Source organism: Purpureocillium lilacinum (genome assembly GCF_023168085.1).
Source record: "Purpureocillium lilacinum CBS 284.36 DNA, scaffold_2, whole genome shotgun sequence".
NCBI classification, from domain to species: Eukaryota; Fungi; Ascomycota; class Sordariomycetes; order Hypocreales; family Ophiocordycipitaceae; genus Purpureocillium; species Purpureocillium lilacinum.
Window position 1 is genome coordinate 2,463,362 of NW_027072112.1, and position 24,550 is coordinate 2,487,911.

Here is a 24,550-nt window from a genome sequence, read left to right on the forward strand (position 1 = left end):
TCCATCAAGACCCTTGGACCCTTGTCCCCAGTCCCCTCCGCCTCCTGTACCCCTCCGACCTTTCCTGCGCCCCTCCCATAGAGCCCTTCCCATTCCGTCGTCTATCTGGTCGACCCTGAACATCGTCGTCTTCGTCATCGTCGTTATCAATCTTTGTTGGCCGTCGCCTTGTTCTTATCGCCTAGTCAGGTAATAGCATAGACCCAACGTGGCATCCGGGATGCGTGCTTGCCCTCTCCCACGCCCGGCCCGTTGCTCCCTCAGCAAAGTGAAATCAACCGATGCCTCCCAACCGCCGCCACCCCCTCAGAGAAGAACCAAAAAGTCAACAGTTGACACAGCGCAATAGGAAAAGCGAAAAGGTGGAGTCAGCCCGCGACTCCAAGTCGTCCTTGTCGAGGATTATAAAGGTCCCCTGGATACTTCCTCCAGATATCGACAGAATCATCCGGGTATCTTGCGATCAACATACTGGCAGATACTTGAAAAGTCCCATACCGCAGGGCATATTGTTCTGACGGTCCTCGGATATGCCCCAGCCAGGTTTCGAACGTCTTCGCCGCTGCACAGCCTGCAGCTCACTCCCCACGGTTCGCCTACTGTAGGTCTCAGAAGCTCACGCCGGGGGCGTCTCGGGCAAGGCGCTGTTTAGTAGCCCCGGCCACCCTGGGGAGGAGGCTGCTGCTGGGGGTGGACCGGAGGCTGCTGCTGGGACGGGTCCGCATATCCATACGGCGGAGCGCCGTAGCCTGCGAGAGAGTCGGCGGTCGGTCAGCGTCGTTCATCTCGTCTATCGCTTCGCCCCAAAGTCGGGGCTTCAGGGGACTCACCTTGGGGAGGAACGCCGTATCCGGGCTGCGGCGGTGGGTAGCCGCGACCGTACGCCACCGGTGCGTACATCTGAGGAGCGCCGACAGCATAGCCAGGCCCTTGAGGAGGGACGCCGTACGGCATCGGGGCCGAGTAGCCGCCGCGACCTCCGAAGCCGCCGCCGCCGCCACGGCCGCCGCCGTATCCTCCGCGGGGGCCGTTGTCAGACGCCTTGTCGACTCGAATGGTTCGGCCGTCAAACCTAAGACACAGATGAGAATGGGATTCCGAGGCTCGCGCGACCGACCACAGCTCAGCCAGCAAGGAAACACGAAGCAAGGAGCTCATACTCGACGTTGTTCATGGCGGCGATGGCATTCTGGGCATCTCCTTCCTGGGTGTAGCGCACAAAGCCAAAGCCGCGGCTGCGACCAGTGTCTCGATCCTTGACCACCACCTTTTCGAGCGAAGCAGAATTAGAAGAGCGTCTCACACATGCGCACAGTGAACAGGGCAAACGACCGTGAAGGGCTCGGAGCGGGAAAAGGGCGAGCGGCGTAACGCGCACGTATGATGCTGCAGGACGAAACGACAAGAGAGAGAATCGCAATGGACGTACCGCTTCTTCGACGGCGCCAAACTCCTCAAACTTCTGGCGAAGAGTAGCCTCCTCGGTGTGCCATGCAAGGCCGCTTGCGTGAGAGTCAGCGACTGGAGCGTCTCCTTTGCGCGCGCGCGCGGCGACGAGGTCGGGTCGCGGCCACGGCCGCGGGGGCGGGGAGGCGGATGAGAGAAAGAGGGGGAGGGCAGAGAGCTCAGACCGCGAGCAGCGAGCGACTCACCCAATAAAGAGCTTCGACATCCCGAAGGCTTGCTTGTACGTTTTCTGGGTGATGAGTGATGTGCTTGTTGGGCGCGCAAGACGAGGGGTGCAAGACGAGCGTGCTTGTGCGAGACTGTCAAAGGTTAGATTACCAGTTGAGGCAATACCTTAGGTCTGGATAGTGCTGGAGAACCTAGGGAGCGACAAGGAGAGGGAAGGGGAGCAGGGCAGGACGGGCGACAGGCTACAATAGGGCAGGCTGGCGGGATAAGGTAAGGCAAGGAGAGGCAAGACCCGACAGGATTGGGCAGAACGGGCGACGCGTTGCCTCTCAGTCGCATCGCGGAGGTCCCTGGATCCAGAGACCCCCAAGGGGGCGCCCCCCCAGAGGTCACCTGGAGACCCCAACTGGAACTCCGCGGCGGCGGCACCGGTACGCACGCACAAGTGCTCGGTGGACGGTACGGCAAGCGTCCAGGACAGGGCAAGGCCACAAAAGTTGGCTGCCTCCGGGCCAGGCGCAAAGTAGCTCTACCCCTACTAGCAGCTGGCGCAGAGCGCAGCCGGCCGAGGTCGCATGCCATCCGCCAGTACTCGGTACGCGCGCCGTGAAGGGGGAATAAATAAGGGGCGTATCTTTTGTCTGGACAGGGACCAGCAACCCAGGCGCAAAAGGGCGCTAGCAGCAGGTTTGTTCGCGGGGAGTGGGTGGTGGTTCCATTTGGGTCCGCCACAGGCGCAGGAAACGTGTGTTAGAGGCCACCGGGGGGATGGGAAGGGGGTCTTTGGGATGTGGTGGCGTGCATGCTCCAGCTCCCTGGGAGCTTGGAACGTTCGGCCACCCGTGCCCGTGGTACTTGTACATGGCGCATGGTCTTGGCCGCGGTGCGCGGTGCCGCTCTTCCCAGGTGGATGGATGCCGTGACCGAAGGAGCGGCGTGACATTTGAGTATACTTGTACATACCTCAGGAGGGCTGTGACGGCCAGCCTCGTGCGGGAGAGAGTCTGGAGTGCGTGAGAGCGGTCCGTCGGCCGGCGCGGCGTGTATGACGCGCAGCTTCTACTTCGTGCCGTTCGCGAGTTGGTCGAGATTTATTTATCGTCGAGCGGGACAACTGCTGCAGCGCGCGTCAGCACCGAGTCGTCCGTCGTGGACGCTGATGGATGGCGGTGGCATCGTGTGTTCCCAGCAAGACAAGCCAGTGTCCACCACACTGGCTCATGTTGGCCAGCGTGCGGCGACGCTGATCACTCCCATCTGGGCCATGGTCGGCGCCGAGGCGGGCTGGTTCTTCTTGCGCTAATTTGCCCAAGCCCGTCCCGGCCCAGAAACAGTGACGCTGCTGGCGGCATATGGAGATGGCCGGGCGACTGGTGAGGTCGAGCCCGACGGCCTTTCGAAGGCGTGCAAGGGCACCTCTTGCGGGCGCTCCTGGGGCAAGCCAGGAGCACTGGGGCGGGAAACTGACAAGCGGGCGGCGACGGATTGCCTGGTTGAGACTCACAGGGCTGGTGACTCTCTGCTCCTCCTTGCTTCGGTGTGTGGACGGGCTGGCTCCAGCACGGAGATTCCCAGGGCCAGCGTTGGCGCGAGCGGCGTGGGCAATTCGAATGCCGGCTTGGCCGTTAAGGTGCATGCGACGGACACGCTGCGCTGTGGTGGTGAAAGTCTCGAGGGGGGCGCGCCTTGGGGGGTGTCGGGGGTGGTTCCACGTTGGGGGCCACCCTGGCGCCTGTGGGCTGTCGGAAGCTTTCTGAAGGTGGGTGGCACCGCACGATGCGCAACGCACGTGGTGGGAGGAGGAGGGATGACGCCCGACCGTCGACGGTTTGGCTCGCGGTTGAGAAACGGTGAGGCGCGCGAGCGAGGGACGACGACCTGGACACCAAGAATGTTTCCAGCAACCACAACAAATGGGTAGGGCAGGGCTTTTGTAGGGCGACTGGACGATGCGATGATGAAGTTTTTACCTCTTCAATCAGAAGGCAAGGCACCTGCGAAGTTCCAACATGTATCGTGATCACGCAAGAGCTGGTGGCCCACGGGAGGGGAGGAGCAGCCCTCGTCTAAATAGGTAAGCACCTGCCGCCTCCCGTCTCGCAGCTCGCATCAAGGTACAAATACGCGTACGATGCAGGCAGGGTTGGGCAGGTGCGACTTAGACTACGGGGTGTCGGTTGTCGTGATTTGTTGCCCATAGTACCTGTACTCTGGCGCCGGTACGGAGTGCTCAGCCGTACGAAGTACATTGCTCCTTCCTCAGGGCCATCACCTCCTCGGTTCCGACTTCCGCGAGTTTCCCTCCACCCACAGCTGGCAGGAACTCGCTTGCCGGGCCGCCAAGGGCAGGGAGTGAGTGCCCCAGATCAAGGCCCGTCCTGCACTCGGCATCACTCCATCCCCCCTCCATGGAAGCCGCAACCGAATCGAATCCCTCGCGTTTGAAGCGACCGACTCGTGGACGATGCATCTGCACGCTTCGACCCTCCTGGTTTCGGCAACGCGACTGCAAGGCACTTGAAATAGCAGCACGAGCAGAGGAGAAACGCAGGGCACGGCAAGCTTCAAACAGACGTCTGTCGCATGGCCCCAAACGAAACGCTGTCGGGGGAACCTACTTATAGATCAGGCTGCACCGCAGACCTGGCAGGGGCCCTTCGACTCCTCGCTGCCCGAGGGTCCCCATTTGCTCGTCAATCAGCGACCGCGATGCCACCCACGCCAGGATCACCGAGCGCCACGTCGACGCCCCTGGGTCTCAGGGTGGCTCCTCGACGACCCTTGCGTGCCTGCCTGCCAGCTTACTCGCGACGTCCTGCGCTCGACTCCGTGCAAGGACGCCCAGGTGTTTCGAAACCAGCATGGGGGGCCAGCCATTCGTCGACAGCGTCTCGGAAGCTCCCAGCGGAACACGCCAGGGCCTAATAGGCGGTTCGAAACGACCGACATCCATCGAATGCGCCTGTCGGCCCGTCCCAGCCCCAACGTCAGTCCCGATCGCCCAGATTGCCCAAACACATGGCTTTGTGGCAAGGGCCTCTCGGTGCGCGACCGATTTGACGGCTTCACAGATTTGGAACTCTCCGGTAAGTCGGCGTTCGCTGGCACGGAAGTAGGGTATCAAGACGTGCTCGGGTGTCGACTTGCGATACTGTCGTTTGCAGCCAACTCGCGCGGTTACTTTGACCAGACAGTAGCCCCAAGTCTTTCAGCCTCGTCTGGCCACACGACAATCTCGTCAGAGGTGCGTCCGAAGCATACGTAGCTCCTTTTCCGCAAGAAGTCCCGTCCTTCATTCGCCTGAGGTCATCGCATAATGACCACGTTCTGTTGGACCTCGTTGCCTATTGTCGTGCGACTTCCTGATAATCAGGCACTTCGCGGGGCATTTGCAACATAGCCGCATTTCAGTTTCATTCTCTACTTCAAGCGCGCCGTGACAACTTTTCGAGCATCAAAGCACAGAAGTGGCTCCACCGTGTTGATGAGGGAGTACTGGGCGACTAAAGGCAGCACGACAGCCTAGATCCTGGTCACCAGTCGGCCATTGGTCCATCTGGCTCAATACTAACTTCGTACCGACTTTTGAGGAGAGAACAAGACCCAGCATCCAAAACGATGCCGCCCAAGGTCAGGGTTGGTGGAAGGCTGATGCCCCACGACGCCCAGCTGTGCCAACTGGAACTGAATTAGGTACTGGAGTCCAAGATCCTACAGTTCCGTTCCGCGCACAGCAGTCTCCCTACTTACGTATCGCGTAGCGGCGGTAAGAGGTCTTTCGTCACATGGCGCCCTCAAATGCAGCTCCTGCCAGGCCTAGAGTGCTTCGTGTCGCCTGCAGTTTCATGGAGAGCACTTCTTTCAAGACAAGAGGGTGGAAGTCCATTCCTCGGCTCACTTTGCTCAGCTGCCTGCCGGCTTCCGCAGCATGGGTACTTACGCAAGGCAAAGCCCGCCCGTGGGTGCAGCTTCCCAATCCCAACACTGTAAAAGAGGGAAGAGGTGACCACTTGGTGTTTGGGAGAGGAGCTACCAGTCGTTGCCGTACCTCGAAGGACGGGGTAGTTTGATGATCTCCTTGGCGATGGGCAACCTGCTACCCACCATCTGTCTCGCTTCATGCCATTCTGAAGTCCTAGCTGCTCGCTGATGCTCATCCTTGCGCACGACTCCCGCAGCTTCAACAATGAGTAGGCGCTGCGGATCCTCATCCGGCAGAACGGAGACAAGTCAACACCATCGCGTCAGTACTCTCACGGGTGCATCGGACCCTATTGGGAGCAATATCGACAGTATGAACAAGGTGAAGGGTTGGCTAAAGCAAGTGCAGAATTCCCGTGGGGCTGCGGAACCTGATCGTCCATACCAACGGGGTCTTTTGAACGCGAAGGAGCGCATTTGGCGCCCGCACTCCTTGCCAGCACACGGCGTCGAGCCCAAGGGGATTGAGATGCGACAGCGGAGTCCAAGTCTTTTTGTCGGAGACAGCCCATTGCCTTCCGTGTCTTCGCAGATATCCGATGACGACGTGCTCCTGGCCGAAGGGCCTCAACTTACCATCTCGGACGATGTCGATCATCAAGGGCAAGGAGATGAGAGGTGTTGTAGTTCTGAACAGTCCAGGAGCGGGTCGTTTCGGAAGCGTCCACGTCGCAAAACTCGACAAGACCGGTACGACGCCCACAAGAACGGAAGAGTAGCAAGGAAATCGGCACGATCAGGCAAAAAGCACAAACCCCATAAAAAGCGGCCGATTCGCTCTGGACGCGAGGTGGTGGACAATTTCATCACACCTGCAGTAGCAGCTCAGCGCCTGACGGTCTGTCGAGAGACGCTCTCTTCCACTGGCTTGCTTGCTGAGACGTCGCAGATGAAGCCGAATCTGTCTTCTGGTCTGTTTGTTAATGGCCGGGGGGGCACGCGTTAGTCGGCATCTAACCCTGTCGCCGCCGTCGCTAACAGTTTGGCAGCTGGTGACTTGACGTTCAATCAGGCGGATAGTCTCGGCCTGGGCTGGGCTGGGGACGGGCAGAGAGGGAAATCAAGACGGCAGACCAGTGACAAGCTCCGGCGAGAGAGGGATATGCAGGTTGACTCAGACTTCTTCGCCAACATCACACCTCGCGAACACAAGGCGCCAAAGGTGGCCCGTCCGACGACGAAGCGGCCGAGATGTAAATCTCCCGTAGTTGTCATCGGCTCTGGCCGACTAGATGTGTCGAGAGATGATCGAATATGGCGCGAAGAGACAGAGGAACCTCGGCAATCGGCAAGGGTGTGCTTGTCACCGGCCACCAAAGGAAAGCGCCGGCCTGTTGATAGGCGTACACGAATGTTAGCCAACCAGGAACATCCTTCTCTGAGGCAGCCCTCGTTGTCAGCACATTCCCGGTCGCGAAGCTCGGATTTGTCGCCATCGAACTGCGACGAGATTGGGCCGCACGACTCGTATTCTAGAAAGTCGATACAAAGAGAACTCTACCAACCGGTCACCCAGCCGCGCGCCAATTTCGAAGATCGGGTAATAACAAACAAGATCAGTAAACAAACTGCACAGCGCTCAGGGTATACCGATGCGGGCGTGCAAACTACAAAGTATCGAGACACAGGAACCATGGTCAGCCCGAACTCCATGGGGCTCCAGAGGCGTCCGGCGTCGCCCCCGGGTGTAGGTTTGTGCGACCGATCTGCTCCGCAGGAGGACAACTCACTCCAAGTTGCGCTATTCAGTGCACCCAAAGCCTCTGAGCCAGAGGTTCCACCGCGGGAATGCCTCGACCAAGGCATCCTTTGCCGGCAACCAGCAGAATCAGAATCAGCGCGATGTCCCGAGGCCGGGGACCAGCCATTGAAACCATGGCATGCAGGACAGCCTGGTCAGACAGGCACTGGAGACTATGGCAGTCTAAAACTGCCGCTCGCGCAAATAACATCGCGAGCACATGACAGCCATTTCTCGACGAGTGACTTCACGATTGCGTCGCCTGTCGAGTTGGAGGCGTTTCGGCCCTTCAAGTTCCCTCAAGGCCGGCCGATGGTTCAACCATGCATGTACGACATAGAAACCGTGCAAGAAGCTATTCTGCCGGTCAAGGGTCGTGAATCTAGCCAGTTTTTGGACGGCTTTAGCTCGATCCTGGCGCCCTCCGCTTCGCTTCGTGGGCGTTCATCCATGTCCATTGTGCCATCTGAATTACCAGCATCAGCCGGCTCCCCTGGTGTTGGACAGGGTGAAAAGATACATGACTTCATTGCTAGAGTCGAGAGCGAGATACTGGGGACGATGTCCGCAGACTCGAGCCTTTACCCGAAGAACGAAGCCGGCAGTCCAAGTCAATTTCTAGACAAGAACGCCATAGACACGCAAATACACGACACCATGTGGGCAACAAGCATTGAGGACATTGCTGGTATCTATCCCCAAAGTCTCACAGCTTCGACCACCGGTGTTCGACATGGACATCATCCCGAGACTTATGCAGGGGGAAGGGGGCCGCCGCCTCTGAGGGATGAGACGTCACTTGCGCGGCACGGGCTCGCAGCACGAGACGACCAGCTCGAGATGAAGAGGTTCTGGCGCCCAAACGTATACCGTTGATGAGCGATGGCTATATTCTTAGGATCGCCTGCATGCTTACAACAGCTCGGCGACGCACTCATTCCGGCTGCTGGTCTTTCCACTTGTTCCGCAGGGCTGGCAAGTCAAAGCCGCACTGCTCGGCCTTTGCGGCGACGGAACGGGCTTTGCCAACGACAGGAGCATCAATCATCTTGCCGTCGAGGGTCCAGGCTCCGCGACCCGAAGCGGCTGCCTTTTCGTCTGCGATGACGACGCGCACCGCCCACTCAACCTCCTCTTCGGCCGGCGCAAACATTCGTTGCACCATCTCGACTTGGTTGGGGTGGATGCATTGCTTGCCGTTGAACCCCATGGCCCTGCCACCGGCGCATTCGTCTTGCAGCCGCTTGAGCCCCTCCTCTCCCTTGTACGAGGTGCAGACGAGGTCTATGGCACTGGGTAGGCCGGCGGCGCGGGCGGCAGTCACGATGGCGGAACGGGCGTAGAGAAACTCTGTCAGTGACGGGGTGCGCGTGATGGACAGGTCGAGCGCAAAGTCTTCGGCAGCGAAAATGAGGCCACTGAGATAGGGAGATGCCTTGCAGATGGCGGCGAGGTCCATGATGGCCTTGGCGGACTCTATCAAAGCGACAATCTTGACAGGGTTGGAGGAGCCTTCGGCATGGCGGTCTGGGGCGACATGTCGCAAAACGTCGGTGACGAAGGTCAGATCAGCCGGAGTCTCAACCTTGGGGACGACGATGGCATCGACGAGAGGCGTGGGAGCGAGGGCAGTGAGGTCTTCGAGGGCAAAGCTGGTGGAGACGGCGTTGATTCGGACGGCGAGCTCGGCGATGGAGTGAGGGCGCGCAGAGAGGGATGCGAGATGAGAACGGAGCTGCTTGCGGGCCGAAGGCTTGAGAGAGGGTGTGACGGAGTCTTCGAGGTCATAGGTGACGTTGTCGGAGGCGAGGCCGAGCGACTTGGACAGCATCTTTTGCGACGACGCAGGCACTGGGCGGCGGGAAGACTCATTCAGTCATTGGGGCCAAAGAGGCACATGGGATTGGCGTGCATACCGTACAAGAGTGAGCGACGCAAGATGGACGAAGATCTCGCTGCGGCGGCCATGGTTGCTGTGAGGCGCTGAGTGTTGATATAGCCGACTTAGACTGGCGATGAGGGCGTCATGAGATGAGGCCGGTCGGCGTAGGTCTCATGCAATACTCTGTAGAGCGCCAACAGTGCCGGAACACCAAACACACAATATTGAAATTTCGGTCAATAGCGAAAACGAAGCACCGCGAACGCATGGGCAATTGTGATGGACGAGGTCAATTGAAGTTCCGAGGTGGTTGTGATTGAGTGTCGTGGACATGTAACCGACCAGCAGTCGCACAGGCAGTCCCCCAGCGCCTCCACGTATTTCCCAAATGAGACTAGCGCCGAATCATCAGCGTCCCTCCAGCGGGTTCGTTGTTGTGAGCAGTGGAGGCAGGCGTGACGGTTGGAGCTCCTGCCCAGTCCCTGTCAAGACAAGGCACCCGCCCCAAATGCTGGAGGTACGTACCGAACACACCACAACCCCCCTGTTGTTCGATGGAGCTTGTGCCTGGTCGGTCGAGTGAACACGACGACAGCTTCCCGGCCCGCGATTACGACGACGTCCGTACGAAGTACGACCACCGACGCAGCCCACCAAACCCCCCCCCCGCGACCGCGCATCAGCACGACGGCCTCCTCCTGCAGCCGCACGAGCAACTCGATTGCAGCAGTGCTTGGCAACGAACGAACGAACGAACGACAACGACGGGCAGCCAGCTGCGCGCCGCGCCACTACCCCCGAGCGGACTGAGAGCCCCCATCCAGCCAGCGACCCGTCGAACGAAGAGGGAGAACGGGGACCAGTGCAGCAGCAGCAGCAGCAGCGACAGACAGCCTCCGTAGCTTGAGCCCAAGCCGGAGAGAGACGCAAACACCAGAAACGCAAAAGAGCCTGATAGACGAAAAAAAGGCCCCCCGTCGTGCCCGCGCCACCAAGACAGTTGGCCATGGACGCCACGCAGAACGCGCCCGGCTCCCTGAGCTGGCGCCTGAGCTCGCATCCCATCACGCTGCTCACCTTTTTGGGCTTCAGGATATGTGCGTGCTCTCCTCCCCCTCTTCTCTGGGCATCGCGCACAGCGCACGCGCACACGCTCCGATGGACAAGACGAGGACGCGCACGGATTCAACGGGACGAGGACACTTTTTTGGCTGACGCGGTTATCTCCTTGCAGCAAGCGTATTGATTTACTTTCTCGGCCTCTGGGTCATCAAGAGCATGTACGCGAGCCCCCGAAACCGAACTGCATGATCCCTCTCCCCGTCATATCTGTCCGCCCTCGTTGCTGTCGCGAGGCACAAGGAGAGACAGAGAGAGGAGCAGACGTGAAGATAAAAGATACAGGACTTCCGCTGACGCAGCCGCGCAGGATCATGATCTTCATCATCACCATCCTCCTCCTCGCCGCCGACTTCTACTACCTCAAGAACATCGCGGGCCGGCGCCTCGTCGGCCTGCGCTGGTGGAACGAGGTGGACCCCCAGACGGGCGACTCCAAGTGGGTGTTTGAGAGCAGCGACCCGGCCGTCAAGCAGGTCAACGCCACCGACAGCCGCTTCTTCTGGCTCGCCCTCTACGTCCAGCCCGTGCTGTGGGTCGTCATGGCCATCCTCGCCCTCGTGCGCCTGCAGTTCCTGTGGCTGCCTCTTGTCGGTGAGTGGGAACCAAGTTCTTTAGAAGTCTTTCCCAATGTCTTCTTTTTCCCTTTCTCCTTGGCTCGGCCTCCTCCCAAACGACCATCCCCCTCAGGTGGTTCGTGTTTTCTGTGCTGACCGCCTGCCTCGCAACAGTCATCGCCCTCGTCCTGACCATCATGAACACGCTCGCCTTCTCCCGCTGCGACAAGTTCAGCCAGGCCTCCAACCTCGCCGGCAGCGCCCTCGGCACCACCAACCTCGCCGGCAGCATCGCCAGCAACATGGTCGGCCGCTGGTTCACGCGCAACTAAGCCACCACCGCCTCCTTTGAGCTTCCATCGCGCGTGGTCTTAGTATCAAGACACTCGGGTGCGGCATTGCGAGCTATTCTGCTATTTGTTGTCGTAGGTGTTGCGGCACGCGGGGTGTGGTTGAGCTTTTCGTGTGGCCCGGCCAACTGATGCGGCGGTGTTACACGAGAGTGGGGGAGAGAGTCAAATAGGCGTGTTCGGAGAGAGAGAGTTCCATGGGGCCAGGGGCCATGACGCAAGACGACATGGAAGACAGACAGATGGGAGCGGCGCTACTTGGGACCATGTGCAAAAACTAAATGTACACTACGAATGGGCTCGAGCAGTATGGATTTCTTCAACTACTATTTCATCAGAGTTATGCTGTACAGCTGTCGCTTGTGCAAGCCCCGTCGCTGATGCCCGCCCGGGTTGGCTCTCACGTACTTCCTCAACTGGCCAGCAATTACGTTCAATCGTTATGTATTTGTTCGTCTCGGCCACCGCCGCGTCCTGCCTCGGGGCTTCTTCCTATGTACGTATGTGATCCCCCGGCCCCAGCCTACAGTACACATAATATCATGTCAAGCGAGCGATGTGTGGTATCTTGCCTTGCCCCGGCGTGGGGGCGGCGAATCCAAGTGTTCCTCGCCTTGCATATCCGTCAACTCCTTCCCATGTAAAAAAAAAAATGGCCGCCTGAGTGTTTCCAATAGCCAACGGCCTCCTGTCCGCGGGCTCCTCTGCCTCCCACAGCGTCTAGCCTGTCGCGCTGAAACTTGCCCGAGCAATCAAACTCAACGCCTCCCCGCGCGCTCAATCTCGTCATCTAATTGCCGCTCCTCTTCCTCGAGCCGGCGAATCTCAGCCTCCGTCATTCCCTCTTCCACAAGATGGGCCACATTGCGGGACACATTCTGCGGCGTGGGTGTAGGCGCGTCGGTGTCGGTGAGGTTGCCTCTGCTCGCCGCCGCGTCTGGTCTGTAGGGCTCGAAGCTGGCGGCCGCGCTGTTGCGGTGCTCGGAACTGTCGCCAGCGGTGTGCGCGTGAAGCGTGAGCGGAGCGGTGGCAGCGGCGGGCAGGGCCGCAAGATGCGGGACGCCCTGACCGTCTTCGGAGTACGGGGACCGCGGCGAGTCGGCGACCTGACCTGTGTGCATGTCCTTGTCGTCGAGGTAGGGGGCAGTAGGTGTCTGGTGCCCTGGCTTGTAGTCGCCCGGCTGCTGATTCTGACGGCGGCGGCGGCGGCGCAGAAGGAACCACACGAGGCCGGCGATGAGAGCGAGTGCGACGGCACCTCCGACCGCAATGCCTGCGATCGCGCCAGCGGAGAGGCCGCTACCTCCGCTGTTCGAACTATTGCCTCCTGGCAGCGTTCCCGGGTTGCCCAGAGGTGAATCGGTAGCGCCTGGTGCCTGGCTCGATGTTTGCGGGCCGGCGATCTGGTCTGGAGCTGCAGTCCCGGATGGCGCTGCCAACCATGCCTGTACCTCGTTCAAGAGCTCCTGGTCGGTGGCGCCATTCGTGACCGTGAATATTCCAGATTGTGAGTAGCCTTGGGTCTTGTTGTTGTACACCCAGCCAACGCGAACCACCATTTCTTTCCTGTACTGGCTGTCACCCTCGGATCGTAGTGACATGCTGCCTCTCATGTCAGCGCCAACGTCCGACAGCTTGTCGAGGAACAGTATGGCGCCGTCATCGTCCACTATACGTAGCCTTTGTCAGTCATGCCTCACAATTGGACCGTCGTTTGGACATGCTCACATTGAATGAGGTCCTGGGGTGGAGAGTTTGTGGCGGCAAACCACTTGTACTCATCCGAGGCAGAAGCCCTAGAGAGCCACTGGACATACTGGAGCTCAACGCTGGCATTGGCGGGCGTGTAGCCAAAGAGGTGCCGATGCTCCTTGGCGACGCTGAAGATGCGGTCCTGCGGTGCGAGCCGCGTGGTGATGTCGAAGTTTACGGCCGGGGCGTTCCCGTTCGCCGCAGTGGGCGTGGCCTTGGCCGACGTGGTATGTTGCACTTCCGCTCCCGGGTTGAAGGTGCTCGTTGGGGATGCGAACTGAGACGGTTGGAGGTCCTCGGAGCCCTTGCCCCCGTCGGAACCGTGCCCAAACTGTCGCGCGTCCATGGGCGGCGTCTGATCCGTCATCATGTTCATTTTGCGGATTTGTTTGGCTTTGGCGAGCCAACCGCGGGCGTCTTGCTCTCGGGTCGGGTCTTGCGCTGTAGAAAAGATTGGCTTGATCGGCCAACAGCTGTGTGACGGTAGGTGAGTCGAAGGTGTGTGCGAGGGCGTGGACGTGGACGCCAGTCTCCGTGTCAGTCACTTGCTTCACCACCAGCGACCTCGCGATGAGACGGACAGCTATGTCGTGACGGGTCGCAACAGACAGCCTGCTGTTCTCGACAAAAAGCAAGACGACGTCGTCTTCGTCGTCGGGAGAGAGTTGCGCACAGGGCGGAGGAAAAGTCGACCAGGGCCAGCCAGGCGAGGAAGACGAGAGACAGCAGTGGGCGTGGGCGAGGGTAAGACGGGCCAACATTGGGGTCGAGCGGTTGAGCCTCAATGGGTGGTGCAGCTGCGGCTGCCGGGGCGCCATAAGATCAGCCCTCCGCGCCAACGACCATCCCAAGCCGGGGTGCGCAGCCAACGATGCCAAAAATTGCTCCAGATGCCCAGGAAGCGGCCAGCCCTGCTTGGGTCAGACGCCGCCTCTTGTCTCTCACTCCCTCTGGTCTCATTGCCGCCGCCATGTGCTTGCGGATCGCCCTCGCAATGGGCACCATCCCGTCCGGCTACACGTCGCTTGTTCGGTGTCCTCTCGCTGTGTCCCCGGACGTCGACCAGGCTGCAGCAAAAACGAAGAGGTAAAATCATCGTCGTCGCCGCCCCCTGAAAGAGCGCAGAGTGCACAGGCCGGCCCATGCCAGCTGCAGCGCGAGACGCACGGTGGTGAGCCTGCCGCGGTCGTCGTCACCGTGGGCAGTGGTGGTGGCGGGTTGGTGGGCTCGTCCACGCACCGCTGGCCGCCTGTCCGCACGACTCGAGCCCATAACGGGTCGTCATGTTCGACTCCCTCCATCCCTCTCGGATCAGCGACGAGGCATTGCGTGAGTGGTCGATGCGGCCTGGCGGAGGCTTGGGGGGCAGGGCAATAGCCAGCCGCCATGTCATGTCGACGGAGCGAGCGCCCGCCGCCCGTGTAAGACGGGACGCAGAAAAAGGTTGGGTGGCAGTGGCAGTGCCCGTCTGGGTGGTGTCTGCCCTGTGGCTTCCCGCTACGAGATGGCTGGCGGCGACCCAAGCTCCCGAGTCCAGGGTCGTCCGCCCCGCGGGCCTATCAGCGCCCGACAGGGCCCCACTGCGGCTGACCCCTCTTGCCTCTGCCGGCAAGGCATCGGACGAAGGAAGGGGCAGGGGTCCATCTGCTCCTGCCTTCTGTCTCTTGTCTTGTCTCTGTGTGTGCCATTGATTGTGTGCCTTCCAACTCCCAAGTACGTATCCCGTCGGGCAGGTCCCATCGTAGGGAGTTGCTGTCTGCCATTGACTGACCTGCAGTCGGCTAGCCGCTGCGGATGAGCTGACCGCAGGCACAGCACACAGGCGTCTCGCCCGCCGCCCTCGGCGTTAGTAGAGCTCATGCGGGCCTGTCTGAAGCCGCCGGCCGACCAAAGACAACGATGACATGCATTTCCGACTCGGGAACCGCATGAAACAACAGATTGCGCATCGACAATGTCGGTGCTCCCCCCCAATTGAACCGTGCCTCCCACCACGGTCACTCGTCACATCGTGCACATGACCCGGCCGTGATGTGATGAAGATGTTTAGTTCAGCCCAGCCCACCGTGAGGCGCGGGGGAGCATCCCGCTCCCACCATCCCCATCATCGCTCAACAGAGGCAGGTAGGTACCGTTCCTTTGCAAGTTATTTATGTCCAGGCGCCTCGTTCGCCGCCCTGGTCCGAATTTCCCGATCCAAGCGCCCGCCTCGATCAGGCATGTCCCGAACGTCATTCTCGAGCTACGCGCCCACTAGGTGCCCACACGCAGATCAAGCAGCTCCGGCAGACCAAACACACACCAATCCGATCCCGTGTCTTCACCAGCATTCGATTATCCCCGTCGTCTCTACTCGCATTATACATACAGCATCCCATCGCCATGGTAGGCGGGAAAGCAACAAGTGAACCCCCCAGCAACGCCAGACTCGACTCGAAAAATATGCCAGAGTATCTTTCTATGCCCCCGAGCGCACGCCCACGGCCGCTTCTTTATGCAAATGTCATCGAAATCTCCTTCTCTTTGCCGAAATCCTCGTCGTCTGGGTCGCCCCAAGGGTCCGCAAGCATCATGTTTGGCAGCGTCTGCGTCGACGTCACCGCCGGCCGGCTGGTGCTGCTGCCACCGTCTCGCGACCCGTAATCGTCTTTGCTCGTGTCTTGGAAGGACGTGTCGAACGTCATCTGGATATCGTCTTCTCCATGTCCCGCGCCATAGACTGGTGGCTCGTATGTTTTGGTTGCATCTCCGCTCCCTTGCAACGGTAACGCGCTGGCGCTCCTAGTTTCTCGCAGCGAATTGGGCCGTGCCAGAGTCGGAGACGAGGACGATGACGGCGTCACCGGCGATATGTCCAGCTTCATCGGCGGCAGCGTCGTCTGTATCTCCCTCACCTGCAGCTCTTCCAGGTTCTCGCCGTCCTTGGCCTCCTTGGCGAGCTCTGCCCGAATCGCATCAATGTCGAACAGGACGCCGTGGTTGCTGCTGCCCTCCTTGTCCTCTGGTTTGACGCCGTCTTTGCCGGCGCTGTCCTCGTACACCTCCCACTCTTGCTTTTCGGCCTTCTTGCGTCGGCCAAAGATGCTAAACTTGCTGCCTTTCTTGGCCTTGCCCTCCTTCTCCAGCTCCTTGCGCGCCTCTTCGATCTCGTTGATGAGTTCTCGCTGACGCTCGCCGTGGTTTTCGGGGTCGGGATCTTCGATTTCGGTGAATTCCTCGCTCTCCACTTCCCAGCCACACTTCTTCAGCAGCGACGGCATGGCCGTTCGGTACTCCATGTGGCCTGGCACCTGCTCCGTCACGTCCATGTTCTCTACCCACGGGCAGTCCTCGATCGGCGCCAGCCCAGCCACGCGCCGGATGCCGCCATTGGTCAGACGGAACAGATATCCCAAGATCCAGTCGTTTCGGTTATAGCCGTTGACGAAGCGGCCCGCCACGACAGTCTTGGCGCGTAGGTATTCGTCCTTCTTCACGACCACAGGCGAGCCGAACAGATAGACGTTTTGGATCAGGCCGTGCGCGCCCTTCTTTGCCAGCTCTTGGAGACAGGAAAAGATGACTCGCGCACCGAGCGAATAGCCCACCAGCGTGATGGGTCGTGTGCCAAGGCTGCGCTCTATAAGGGAGTCTGCCAGGATGAGTCCAGCAGAAGTCGCCCGGTCCAGTGAGACTGCCCAGGGGTTATCGATGAGGTACGACAGCTTCGTCAAGACGATGGGCAGCTGCAGCGCGGCCATCAGACTGACCAGGATGGTGCTGCCCAGAATTTGTTGCAATCCCTGGGTGAGAGCCTGCAATCATTGTCAGTACAACTGCTCTACGCGCCGCTTTCCCACTGATGCTCCTTACCTCTGTAGCAAGGATGTTGATGGTGTCACCCATGCTACGCAGCATTTCGGGCTCCCACAGGACCGAGTAGATGTCGCCCATGATCGAGTCGACCGTACTGAACGGCAGGCGGACGTCGTCCACCTTGCCCGTGAGCCACCCGGATACTGTCACGATCAGGTTGACCCGCTTGTTGTTGTGAAGCGGCCGATACTCAAACGTCTTGACAGCGCCCGTTCGGCGGTTGGCCGCCCTGACGCCAATGATGCTACCCGATGCCGCGGCCGAAGATGTGATGATAGCAGCGCCTCCGGCGCCGGCGAGAAAGCTGCTCGTCCCCGTAACGCCGATGGTGGTGAACCCGGCCGCCAGACCTGCTCCAATGACAGGCGCCAGCAGGCCAGCTGACAGTCCGATGACGAGGCCACCGCCCACGGTTGCCAGGCCCATCATGACATATCTCCTCTTCAGCGCCGCTTTCCTTCGCACCTCCATGTGTTCGTCCTCGTTCCAGTTTTCCTTCTCTGCCGCTTGCTGCATCTCGAGCGCGTCTGTGACTCGCTTCTCGAACTTGCAAATGTCGTTCCACGATATGTCCAGGCTGGCGGCGACACGCTCCAGCAGCGTCCGGGACCGCGCGTCGTATATGGAGTCTGCAATGAGGATGAGGAACAGGTCGCAAAGGACAGTCCATCGAAGATCAATGTCAATTTTCTCCGTCGTCGGTAGCTGCGATGGCATTTGGGCCTCGGGGACCGCCGAGCCCTCGACGGCTTCGTATGGCGGAGGCGGTTCTGCAACCTCTTCATCGTCCTCGTCCTCGTACTTCTCACTTCCCGGGGTCGACGGTGATCTTGACTCGGGCTCCTTGGAGGGCTTTCCCTCGCTGACCTCCTTGTCGCTGTCCTTCTTCTCACCATCTTCCTGGTCTGAGGACTCCTTGTCAGAAGACTCCTTGTCGTTGGCCCCCTTCTCTGCGGCCATGGGGTTGTGTACCCTCGAATTGGCGTGGAGTGCTGGCGTCAGATCCCCCGGCACCACGCCGTGCTCGGCAAGCTGCTCAATCATGATCTGCTCCGCCTCGCTTATGTCCATGTGCGAGTACAGTCGGATCATCATCTTCTGACCCCACATCCGAAAGGCTTCGGCGGCGATTGTCACCTCCTTCTTCGTCTTCTTGGTGATGGGCAGCTCCTCAGCCTCCTTGACCAGCTTGACAATCTCCAAACGGACCACACCGACGTACGCAATGCGCTGTCCCTCGGTCAAGAGATCCTTGGTGGCCTGCATCTGCGAAACGGCATCCCGAGCATCATCGTCATCTATCACGTCCGTCCCCTTGGCGCCCTTGAATAGGTACTGTGTATTATCGTCCATGCTCGTGGCCGACTGCGCGTCCTCGTCCATGATGACTCGCGTGTAACCCTTGCCGGCGCCACCGAGCCCGCTGTAGCCGTAGCTGTCGTCTTCTTCTTCATTATGCTCGCGTGCAATTAAGCGATTATCGTCATCGTACATGTCGTATCTTGCGTAGGACGGCATCACCTGCCATTCGTCTGCTTCAGCTCCGGCCTTGTCCTCTTGCGGTGCAGATAGCTGCTGGTGTGAAAACTCCGACAGGCCGAGGCCGTCCACGGTGGTCGCAGCACTTGGGTCTCGGCTGTGCGAGATGGGCTGCTTTCCGTCGACCGCTTTTGAGGATGTCGAGGGTTGCTGCTGCCCGTCGACGCCGGGATCATTGTTGACGGCGCCATCTTGGACGGGCTTTTCGGTCGGCTCTTGATTGACTCTGGGAGTTGCTGGGCCAGATGCGATCGCGGCTGTAGTCGTCGCAGCGTCCGACAACGGGTGGTGAGCATCGCCGCCCGTGCCCGCGCCCGTGCCCCTTGTCGGGGCCTCTCCCCTGGGAGTCTGCGGCGCAGAAGTCGGCTTGGCTGGGGAGGTGGCGCCAGATGCCGGGGCTAGGGCGGTCGGTGCATCTTCAAAGGCTGCCTCGTCGCTGTCGCTGTCGGACTCGCTTGGCGCCTTGGAGGGCGGGGCGGACTGCGCGCGTGCAGGTTCGGGCTGCGCTTCCAGCTTCGTCACGATGCCTTTGCCGGGAGTCGCGTTTTCGTCGCCTGTGCCTTGCGCGCCACGGTCGGGTCCCGCGCTGCTCGGGGCGCTGTGTGTTGACCCGTCTCTCTCGGCAGCCGCGGGATAGCGTCTGATGGGGAGGCCGAACTCGTCGGCTTCGGGCTGGGCTGCTGCTGGCGGGGGTTGCGTCTTGGAGTCGCTGCTTGCCGTCGTCGGCGTCTTGCCGTCCATCTTGGGCAGTGTGCAGCAGGGTGGCAGGCAGAGGACGGCTCTGCTACCACGTCCGCATCCAAGCCGCACACACCTTCCGCGGGAACTGACTGGACAGGGACGTGATAGCGCTCGCTCAAGCGAGGAATCTTAGTGAGAAGAGAGAGAGGAAAAAAGGGACTGCCTCGTCGAAATGAAGGCGGTCTAACAAGGGCCGGCGGGATGGCCAGGGGTAAGAGTGAGGCCAAGGAGGGGCCCCGTCGTGTCACTTGCGGCCTGCAGGCCCAGTCCCCCGTTGCCCGCGTCTGCACTAATCCTGCAGGGTGACGCTGCTGGCAAAGGCGTCAAAGCGAAGAAGGGGGCTCGGGTGCGGAAGCCGATGCGGCGTTGTCTGTCTGTCTGTCGGCGGCAATGCGCTGGGCGTCGTCGGCAGAGGTGTCGGCAGTGGAGGGCCAGAAACATCCCCCCCGCGCGAAACGTAGTGAGATGCGAGAGATGGGATGACGAGGAGGGCGCAAAGTGCGAAAACAGCTGGAGAGGCCTCGCGGGATGCGTGAGGCCCATTAGGTTTTACTGCGCCGCCCGCCTATGCCGGGTGGAGTGACCTGGGCAGTGCCAGAGGGAGGGCTCAGTATCCCCGAGATTGACAGTGCCTGGTAGCGGGGCGGTTGGGCGGCAGCCCAGCCCGCAGGTAGGTACCTAGCCCGCAGGACAGCGACAGTAGGTACGCCCACTCCCCGTCCCGTCGCTGCAGGCGCCCTCCAGGGCTGCCATTCCCCCCCTTGGGGTGCCGGTGGTGGGGGATCACCAGCACAGGTCGCGCGACCTCCGGATGCAGTCACGCACGAGGACCCCAACACCCCAGGTAGGCCGACTGCAGTCAGATGGTGAGACACACATTGTCGCTGCTATACCATACCACTGCTGCTGCCGTCATCACCATGCTTTCGGGCGTAAAAGCCGCATTCACAATGGCACTCGGCTGCAGTTTGTGCGACGCAGGTGTATGTACGAAGGATGCGCTGTTCTCTCTCTACTGTACGCAGTCCGCACTCTGACCAACGATCTTTGCTCCGCTGCCCATGCAACCGACCAACTCCGAGCCCGCCAAGCTCATAAATATTATCTCGTAAGGTAGTGAGTGACTGCATCAGCCGCTCCCTCAAGCAAACAAATGCGCCTCAGTCGGCCGAACCGTCGTCTGCCGCGTCGGCACCAGCAGCGCCGTCGGCGCCGTCGCCCGCGCCACTCGCTTTGTTCTTTCTCCGCCTCTTCCGCTTCGCCGGCGCATCTGTCCTGGCCTCGTCCTCCGGCCGCGCATTCTCGGGTTGCTTGCTCGGTCTCGGCGGCGCGCCGGCCGTCCCTGCGGTCGTCGCTTGGGGCTTCTTCGCCTTTTTCATCGACAGCGGATTCGGGCCCTTGGGACCCCGTTGCTTCTTCTTCTTCTTGGCCTTTTCCTCCGCCTTGGCTTGCCCCAAGTCTTTCTCGTCCTCTTTGTCGTTATCATCTTTCTCTTCTCGTTTCCTCTTGCCCAACGTCGCCTTGATCTCGGCTCTGAACTTGCTCTTCTCCTCTCGAGCTCTGGTCGCTGCGCTCTCATCCGACATGGGCTCGAGGATCATGACGCTGCGCTTGATGTAGATGAGGGGCACGCCGCGGACAATTCGCAGCATGCGCCGCACCTCCTGGCTCTGGCTGGCCACCACGTATCTGTGCTTGTTCTCGCCCTGATCCTTGGGGTCCACGACGGACTGCATGCACTCCAGCGTACTGAGCGGCTCGGGGTATTCGTCGGGGTGATGGCCGCAGCGCCGCCTTTCGCACGTCTTGGCCACCTCTATGGCTTCGCTGACTCCAGGCTCGTTCTTCTTCGCGTAGAGTTTTCTGATCTCGCATTGTGTGATCACTGTGATGTCGTTAGCGAACCCCGCGACACCACCTGCAATAGCTGGCATCGCAACGTACTGGGCTTGACTTTTCCGTGGACTGTCCGCTGCAGCGCAGGCTCGAGTTCCATCTTGAATTTGCACGAGTCCTGCACCATCTCGGCATCAACTGCGACAGATTTCAGTCAGCGGGCGCAAAGCGAGAAGCGGACATGTGTAGGAGCGGTACCTAGAACCTGATATGGCTCGCGGAAGCCAAAAGCCATGGAGAATTGCTCCATGAGCTTCCGATACTGCTTCGAGCGCTTGCCTCTCATCTTGAACTTGCTGCCGGCCACGGGGGTACTCGAGGGCGTTGCAAGTCTACGGCTCAATGGAGAGGTGGTCGACGGCACATCAAAACACCCATGTGAAGGCGACAGGAAAGCTTCCAAAATAAATTTCTTATCGCAGCGACAGGGATAGCCCGCACGTGCGATAAGCCTCCCGACGCCAACGTCCAGGTGGGGCCCAACCAAAGTTGGGGTGCCGTCTTCATCCCCACTGTCTCAGCGAGCAGCATGGGAGGCTTATTAACGTCGCAAACATTGGATTGCTCGTGCATACGTAGCTGTTCCGCACGTGGAATGAAGAAAAGTCTTTGAGCCTATAATATGTATGCCTTCTGATGTTGAGGGTCATGCTTTCATACAGTGCACCAACCCGAACGCCATGATTGCCCTGTGATTATTGGTACGAAGTACGTCGTGTGGACTGAGTCCCGACACTAACCACCAGTCTGTGAGACGCCTCGAGCTCTGCCTCCCATGGCGTCCAGTGTCAAATGTCGTTCTTTATACAGAGAGCAGCAACAACGCTGATATCATCTAGTTTGCCTGTGGGGTCACATGTCAGCTTCGGTAGCGCGTCAGGGGATGCAGGCAAGCGAACGAACCTCCCTCGCTCGCGAGGCCTTCCTCGATGGCGTGCTCCATGAAGGGGCTCTCGGCGAACGGATCCATGGCAACATCTCTGGCAGCGGCGACTATGTCCTTCGCCGCCGCGCTCATTCCCCCGTTGCGGCCGCCTGTGCGGTCTTCATGCGCGTGGGTGCCTTTCCCTGACTCCCATTCACCTATGCTGGTGACGAGAGACTCGACTATCTCGTGCTCCCAGAGATTGTCAATGACGCCGTCGCTCATCGCCAGAACAACATCGCCCTCCTCGATGTCCATCGAGTCCATTATGGCGTTTTGCCTCGGCGTATCCGGGCTGTTGGTGCCGAGTTGGCGCGGGCAGTCGAACCAGTGCCACTGCTCCTTGGTCTTGTAGATGACTTCCTTCCGTCGCGGCCGGACCACCATAACCTGGCAGTCTCCTAGGTTCGTCACGTAGAGAAAAGGCGTCGGACCGCCTCCGACAGTTTCCGGGGGCATTCTATAGTGTAGCTGGGCTCCGCAGGCCGTTGTTGTTCCCTGCCAGTCGTGGGGGACCGTCGCGTCCAACGTTCGCTCGTAGGCTAACTGCAGCGTCCCGATGGGGTCCGGTTCGTCAAACTCCTTGGCTAAATCATCTTCGATGGCGCCGGCCCAATAGTGCAATATCAACCGCGACCAGAGACTGACTCGACGTTAGATGGCAGCTGCGCTTATGGTGCGAAGATGTCCTTACCCGGCGTGACCACGGGGACGAGTGGCCCATGCGCCTACCCCATCGTTGGCGCACACGAAGAAGTCGCTCGCGTACACGGCATCGTCGCCATTTGTGAGCCCGCGGATGAGCTCCCCGTTGACAAAGGCCCGCCGGTCGCGGCTCTGGTGATGGGTGCTCAGGGGGTCGGAGAAGGACCCGGACGGGGGCGAGAGGAACGGCGGAGGGAACGGCCGCGGGGCGCGCTTCGCGAACAAGCCAACGCCCGTCTCGAACCGAAAGGGAAGCCTCGTCGTCAGCTGCGGCGGCGACGACTCGGAGGAGGTGTAGCTCCGCCGGTCACGGACGCCCCGCCGCAACGGGTCCGAGACGCGGCGCGGCGGTCGCGAAAGAGCTCTCGGGATGGCCGCCAGCGATGCGAGGTGTGACGGGCGCATTCCACCCATAGGCACCTGCGAAGACCTCTTGGGTCGGTGACCGCGGCCTCGTTGGCGGGCAAGCTGGGCTGCGGCCGGCGGGTTGGCCCATCGAGAGGTCGGCGCTGAAGTGGTTGAGACGGAGGCCGGCGCTCCAGCAGCCCGGACGGAGTCGCAGTTCAGGTAATCAGCTAATCACCTGTCGCGAGGTCCTGTGGCGGGGACACGTGACGTCGCGATTGGACGCCCGGAGCTTGCATGCCTGGATAAGGTAATGGACGTGAAGCCACCGCCCAGTGACGCGACGCGCCCAAGCAAGGCGAAACCTTCGTGTCGTTGACCCCTGCATCGGTTGGCTCATGGAACTGTGTCTTCATGGTTCCTGGCCCTGGCGGTCGTATTTGCGGAGTTGAGATATGCGAAACTTAAAAGTTCTCGTATAGGTGGCTGCCCATGCACCTCGTTGCTCTGGCTCTGCCCTCGCAGCTCGCTGCACGAGAAGATGCAAGATCGTGAGTCCGAGGAGCTTAGGTTGCCTTTCGGCATCTCCATTCGTGAAAGTTGGTGCGCCATCAGTAACAAGCCGACCATGGGGATTTCGGCTTCGACCAGAACCTGTCCTCGCGTCTTGATAGCGCCACAGCGTACGGAGTACCTTTTGGCCTACCCTACATCCCGCACCCGCATTCAAGCAGAAGCCGTAAAATACGATTCTGGATAATTGTCCCTCGTCAGCACGTGCAGAGGCTTCCGAGCTGAAACGACTGCCGATCGTCAAGCTCCGGGAGCCGATCTTCAACTTCAACAGATGTGGTGCCGGAGTGAGAGCTGATCAATTCTGGGGAGAATGGGTCCGGGATCAGCGTGCGAAGTACTTCGTATACGTCAACCACGTTGGCTTGGCGGCTCAAGGAGGCTGGATGTCGGTGCCGACCCGACCATCATGATGCCTTTTGGACAGTCCAACCGATGGCCGGAAGCGATCGATTGCGACGCGAAGCATTTGACCCATCGTTGAGTGATCAGCCAAGCAGCCGATGCCCACGCACCACCCACAAAGCACGTGCAGGGGCAGCCGCCGCATCGTTGCGCAGAAGGTGTCGGGCGATTTACGGCAGTGGTCGCGTGGTCCCGTCCACACAAGCATGGCTCGCATGAGCGCCATGGCCATGTGTCAGTACGGCATGTACGGGCATACTATCGCGAAGAAGGCAATATCCATGCAGACAATGCCTAGCTCACCAACACGGATGAAGCAATTGATTGTGCGTGAATGACCGGGGCTCTGTCTTGGCGTTGGGCCTTGCGAGATGGAAGACATGGCCGTGCTGGCCTACAGGCCCGCCAAGCCTCTCGTACCTACGCACCACTCAATGAATCAACAGTTGGTCGTTTATGCTTAAATCGAACGACAGGCGCAACGAGTCTCGAGTGCCATGACGTGATGGAATGGGCGGCTGGCAAGCGCCGCCAGATCCGACCAGACGG

At 60.3% G+C, this 24,550-nt stretch overlaps 7 protein-coding genes across 7 annotated transcripts; 1 reads left to right on the forward strand and 6 right to left on the reverse strand.

The window, feature by feature from the left end:
- Window positions 1-648: 648 nt before the first annotated feature.
- On the reverse strand, window positions 649-1,672 carry PLICBS_002527 (uncharacterized protein; the record flags this gene model as incomplete). The annotated part of the gene is made up of 5 exons (XM_065600038.1): window positions 649-749; window positions 831-1,072; window positions 1,161-1,267; window positions 1,430-1,502; window positions 1,653-1,672. 5 exons carry the CDS (start codon window positions 1,670-1,672, stop codon window positions 649-651), a joined length of 543 nt encoding a protein of 180 aa, XP_065456110.1.
- Window positions 1,673-8,291: 6,619 nt separating this feature from the next.
- Window positions 8,292-9,325, reverse strand: PLICBS_002528 (uncharacterized protein; the record flags this gene model as incomplete). The annotated part of the gene is made up of 2 exons (XM_018322218.2): window positions 8,292-9,208; window positions 9,274-9,325. 2 exons carry the CDS (start codon window positions 9,323-9,325, stop codon window positions 8,292-8,294), a joined length of 969 nt encoding a protein of 322 aa, XP_018179698.2.
- Window positions 9,326-10,672: 1,347 nt separating this feature from the next.
- On the forward strand, window positions 10,673-11,247 carry PLICBS_002529 (Golgi apparatus membrane protein tvp23; the record flags this gene model as incomplete). Its single annotated transcript, XM_018322220.2, has 2 exons — window positions 10,673-10,952; window positions 11,090-11,247. The coding sequence occupies 2 exons, from the start codon at window positions 10,673-10,675 to the stop codon at window positions 11,245-11,247; spliced, it is 438 nt and encodes a 145-aa protein (XP_018179700.2).
- Window positions 11,248-12,023: 776 nt separating this feature from the next.
- On the reverse strand, window positions 12,024-13,393 carry PLICBS_002530 (uncharacterized protein; the record flags this gene model as incomplete). Its single annotated transcript, XM_018322221.2, has 2 exons — window positions 12,024-12,934; window positions 12,994-13,393. The coding sequence occupies 2 exons, from the start codon at window positions 13,391-13,393 to the stop codon at window positions 12,024-12,026; spliced, it is 1,311 nt and encodes a 436-aa protein (XP_018179701.2).
- Window positions 13,394-15,509: 2,116 nt separating this feature from the next.
- On the reverse strand, window positions 15,510-19,152 carry PLICBS_002531 (uncharacterized protein; the record flags this gene model as incomplete). The annotated part of the gene is made up of 2 exons (XM_018322222.2): window positions 15,510-16,811; window positions 16,870-19,152. The coding sequence occupies 2 exons, from the start codon at window positions 19,150-19,152 to the stop codon at window positions 15,510-15,512; spliced, it is 3,585 nt and encodes a 1,194-aa protein (XP_018179702.2).
- Window positions 19,153-20,312: 1,160 nt separating this feature from the next.
- Window positions 20,313-21,334, reverse strand: PLICBS_002532 (uncharacterized protein; the record flags this gene model as incomplete). Its single annotated transcript, XM_018322223.2, has 3 exons — window positions 20,313-21,037; window positions 21,097-21,186; window positions 21,247-21,334. 3 exons carry the CDS (start codon window positions 21,332-21,334, stop codon window positions 20,313-20,315), a joined length of 903 nt encoding a protein of 300 aa, XP_018179703.2.
- A 502-nt stretch (window positions 21,335-21,836) lies between these two features.
- On the reverse strand, window positions 21,837-23,092 carry PLICBS_002533 (uncharacterized protein; the record flags this gene model as incomplete). Its single annotated transcript, XM_018322224.2, has 3 exons — window positions 21,837-21,892; window positions 21,952-22,616; window positions 22,668-23,092. 3 exons carry the CDS (start codon window positions 23,090-23,092, stop codon window positions 21,837-21,839), a joined length of 1,146 nt encoding a protein of 381 aa, XP_018179704.2.
- Between the last annotated feature and the right edge of the window lie 1,458 nt (window positions 23,093-24,550).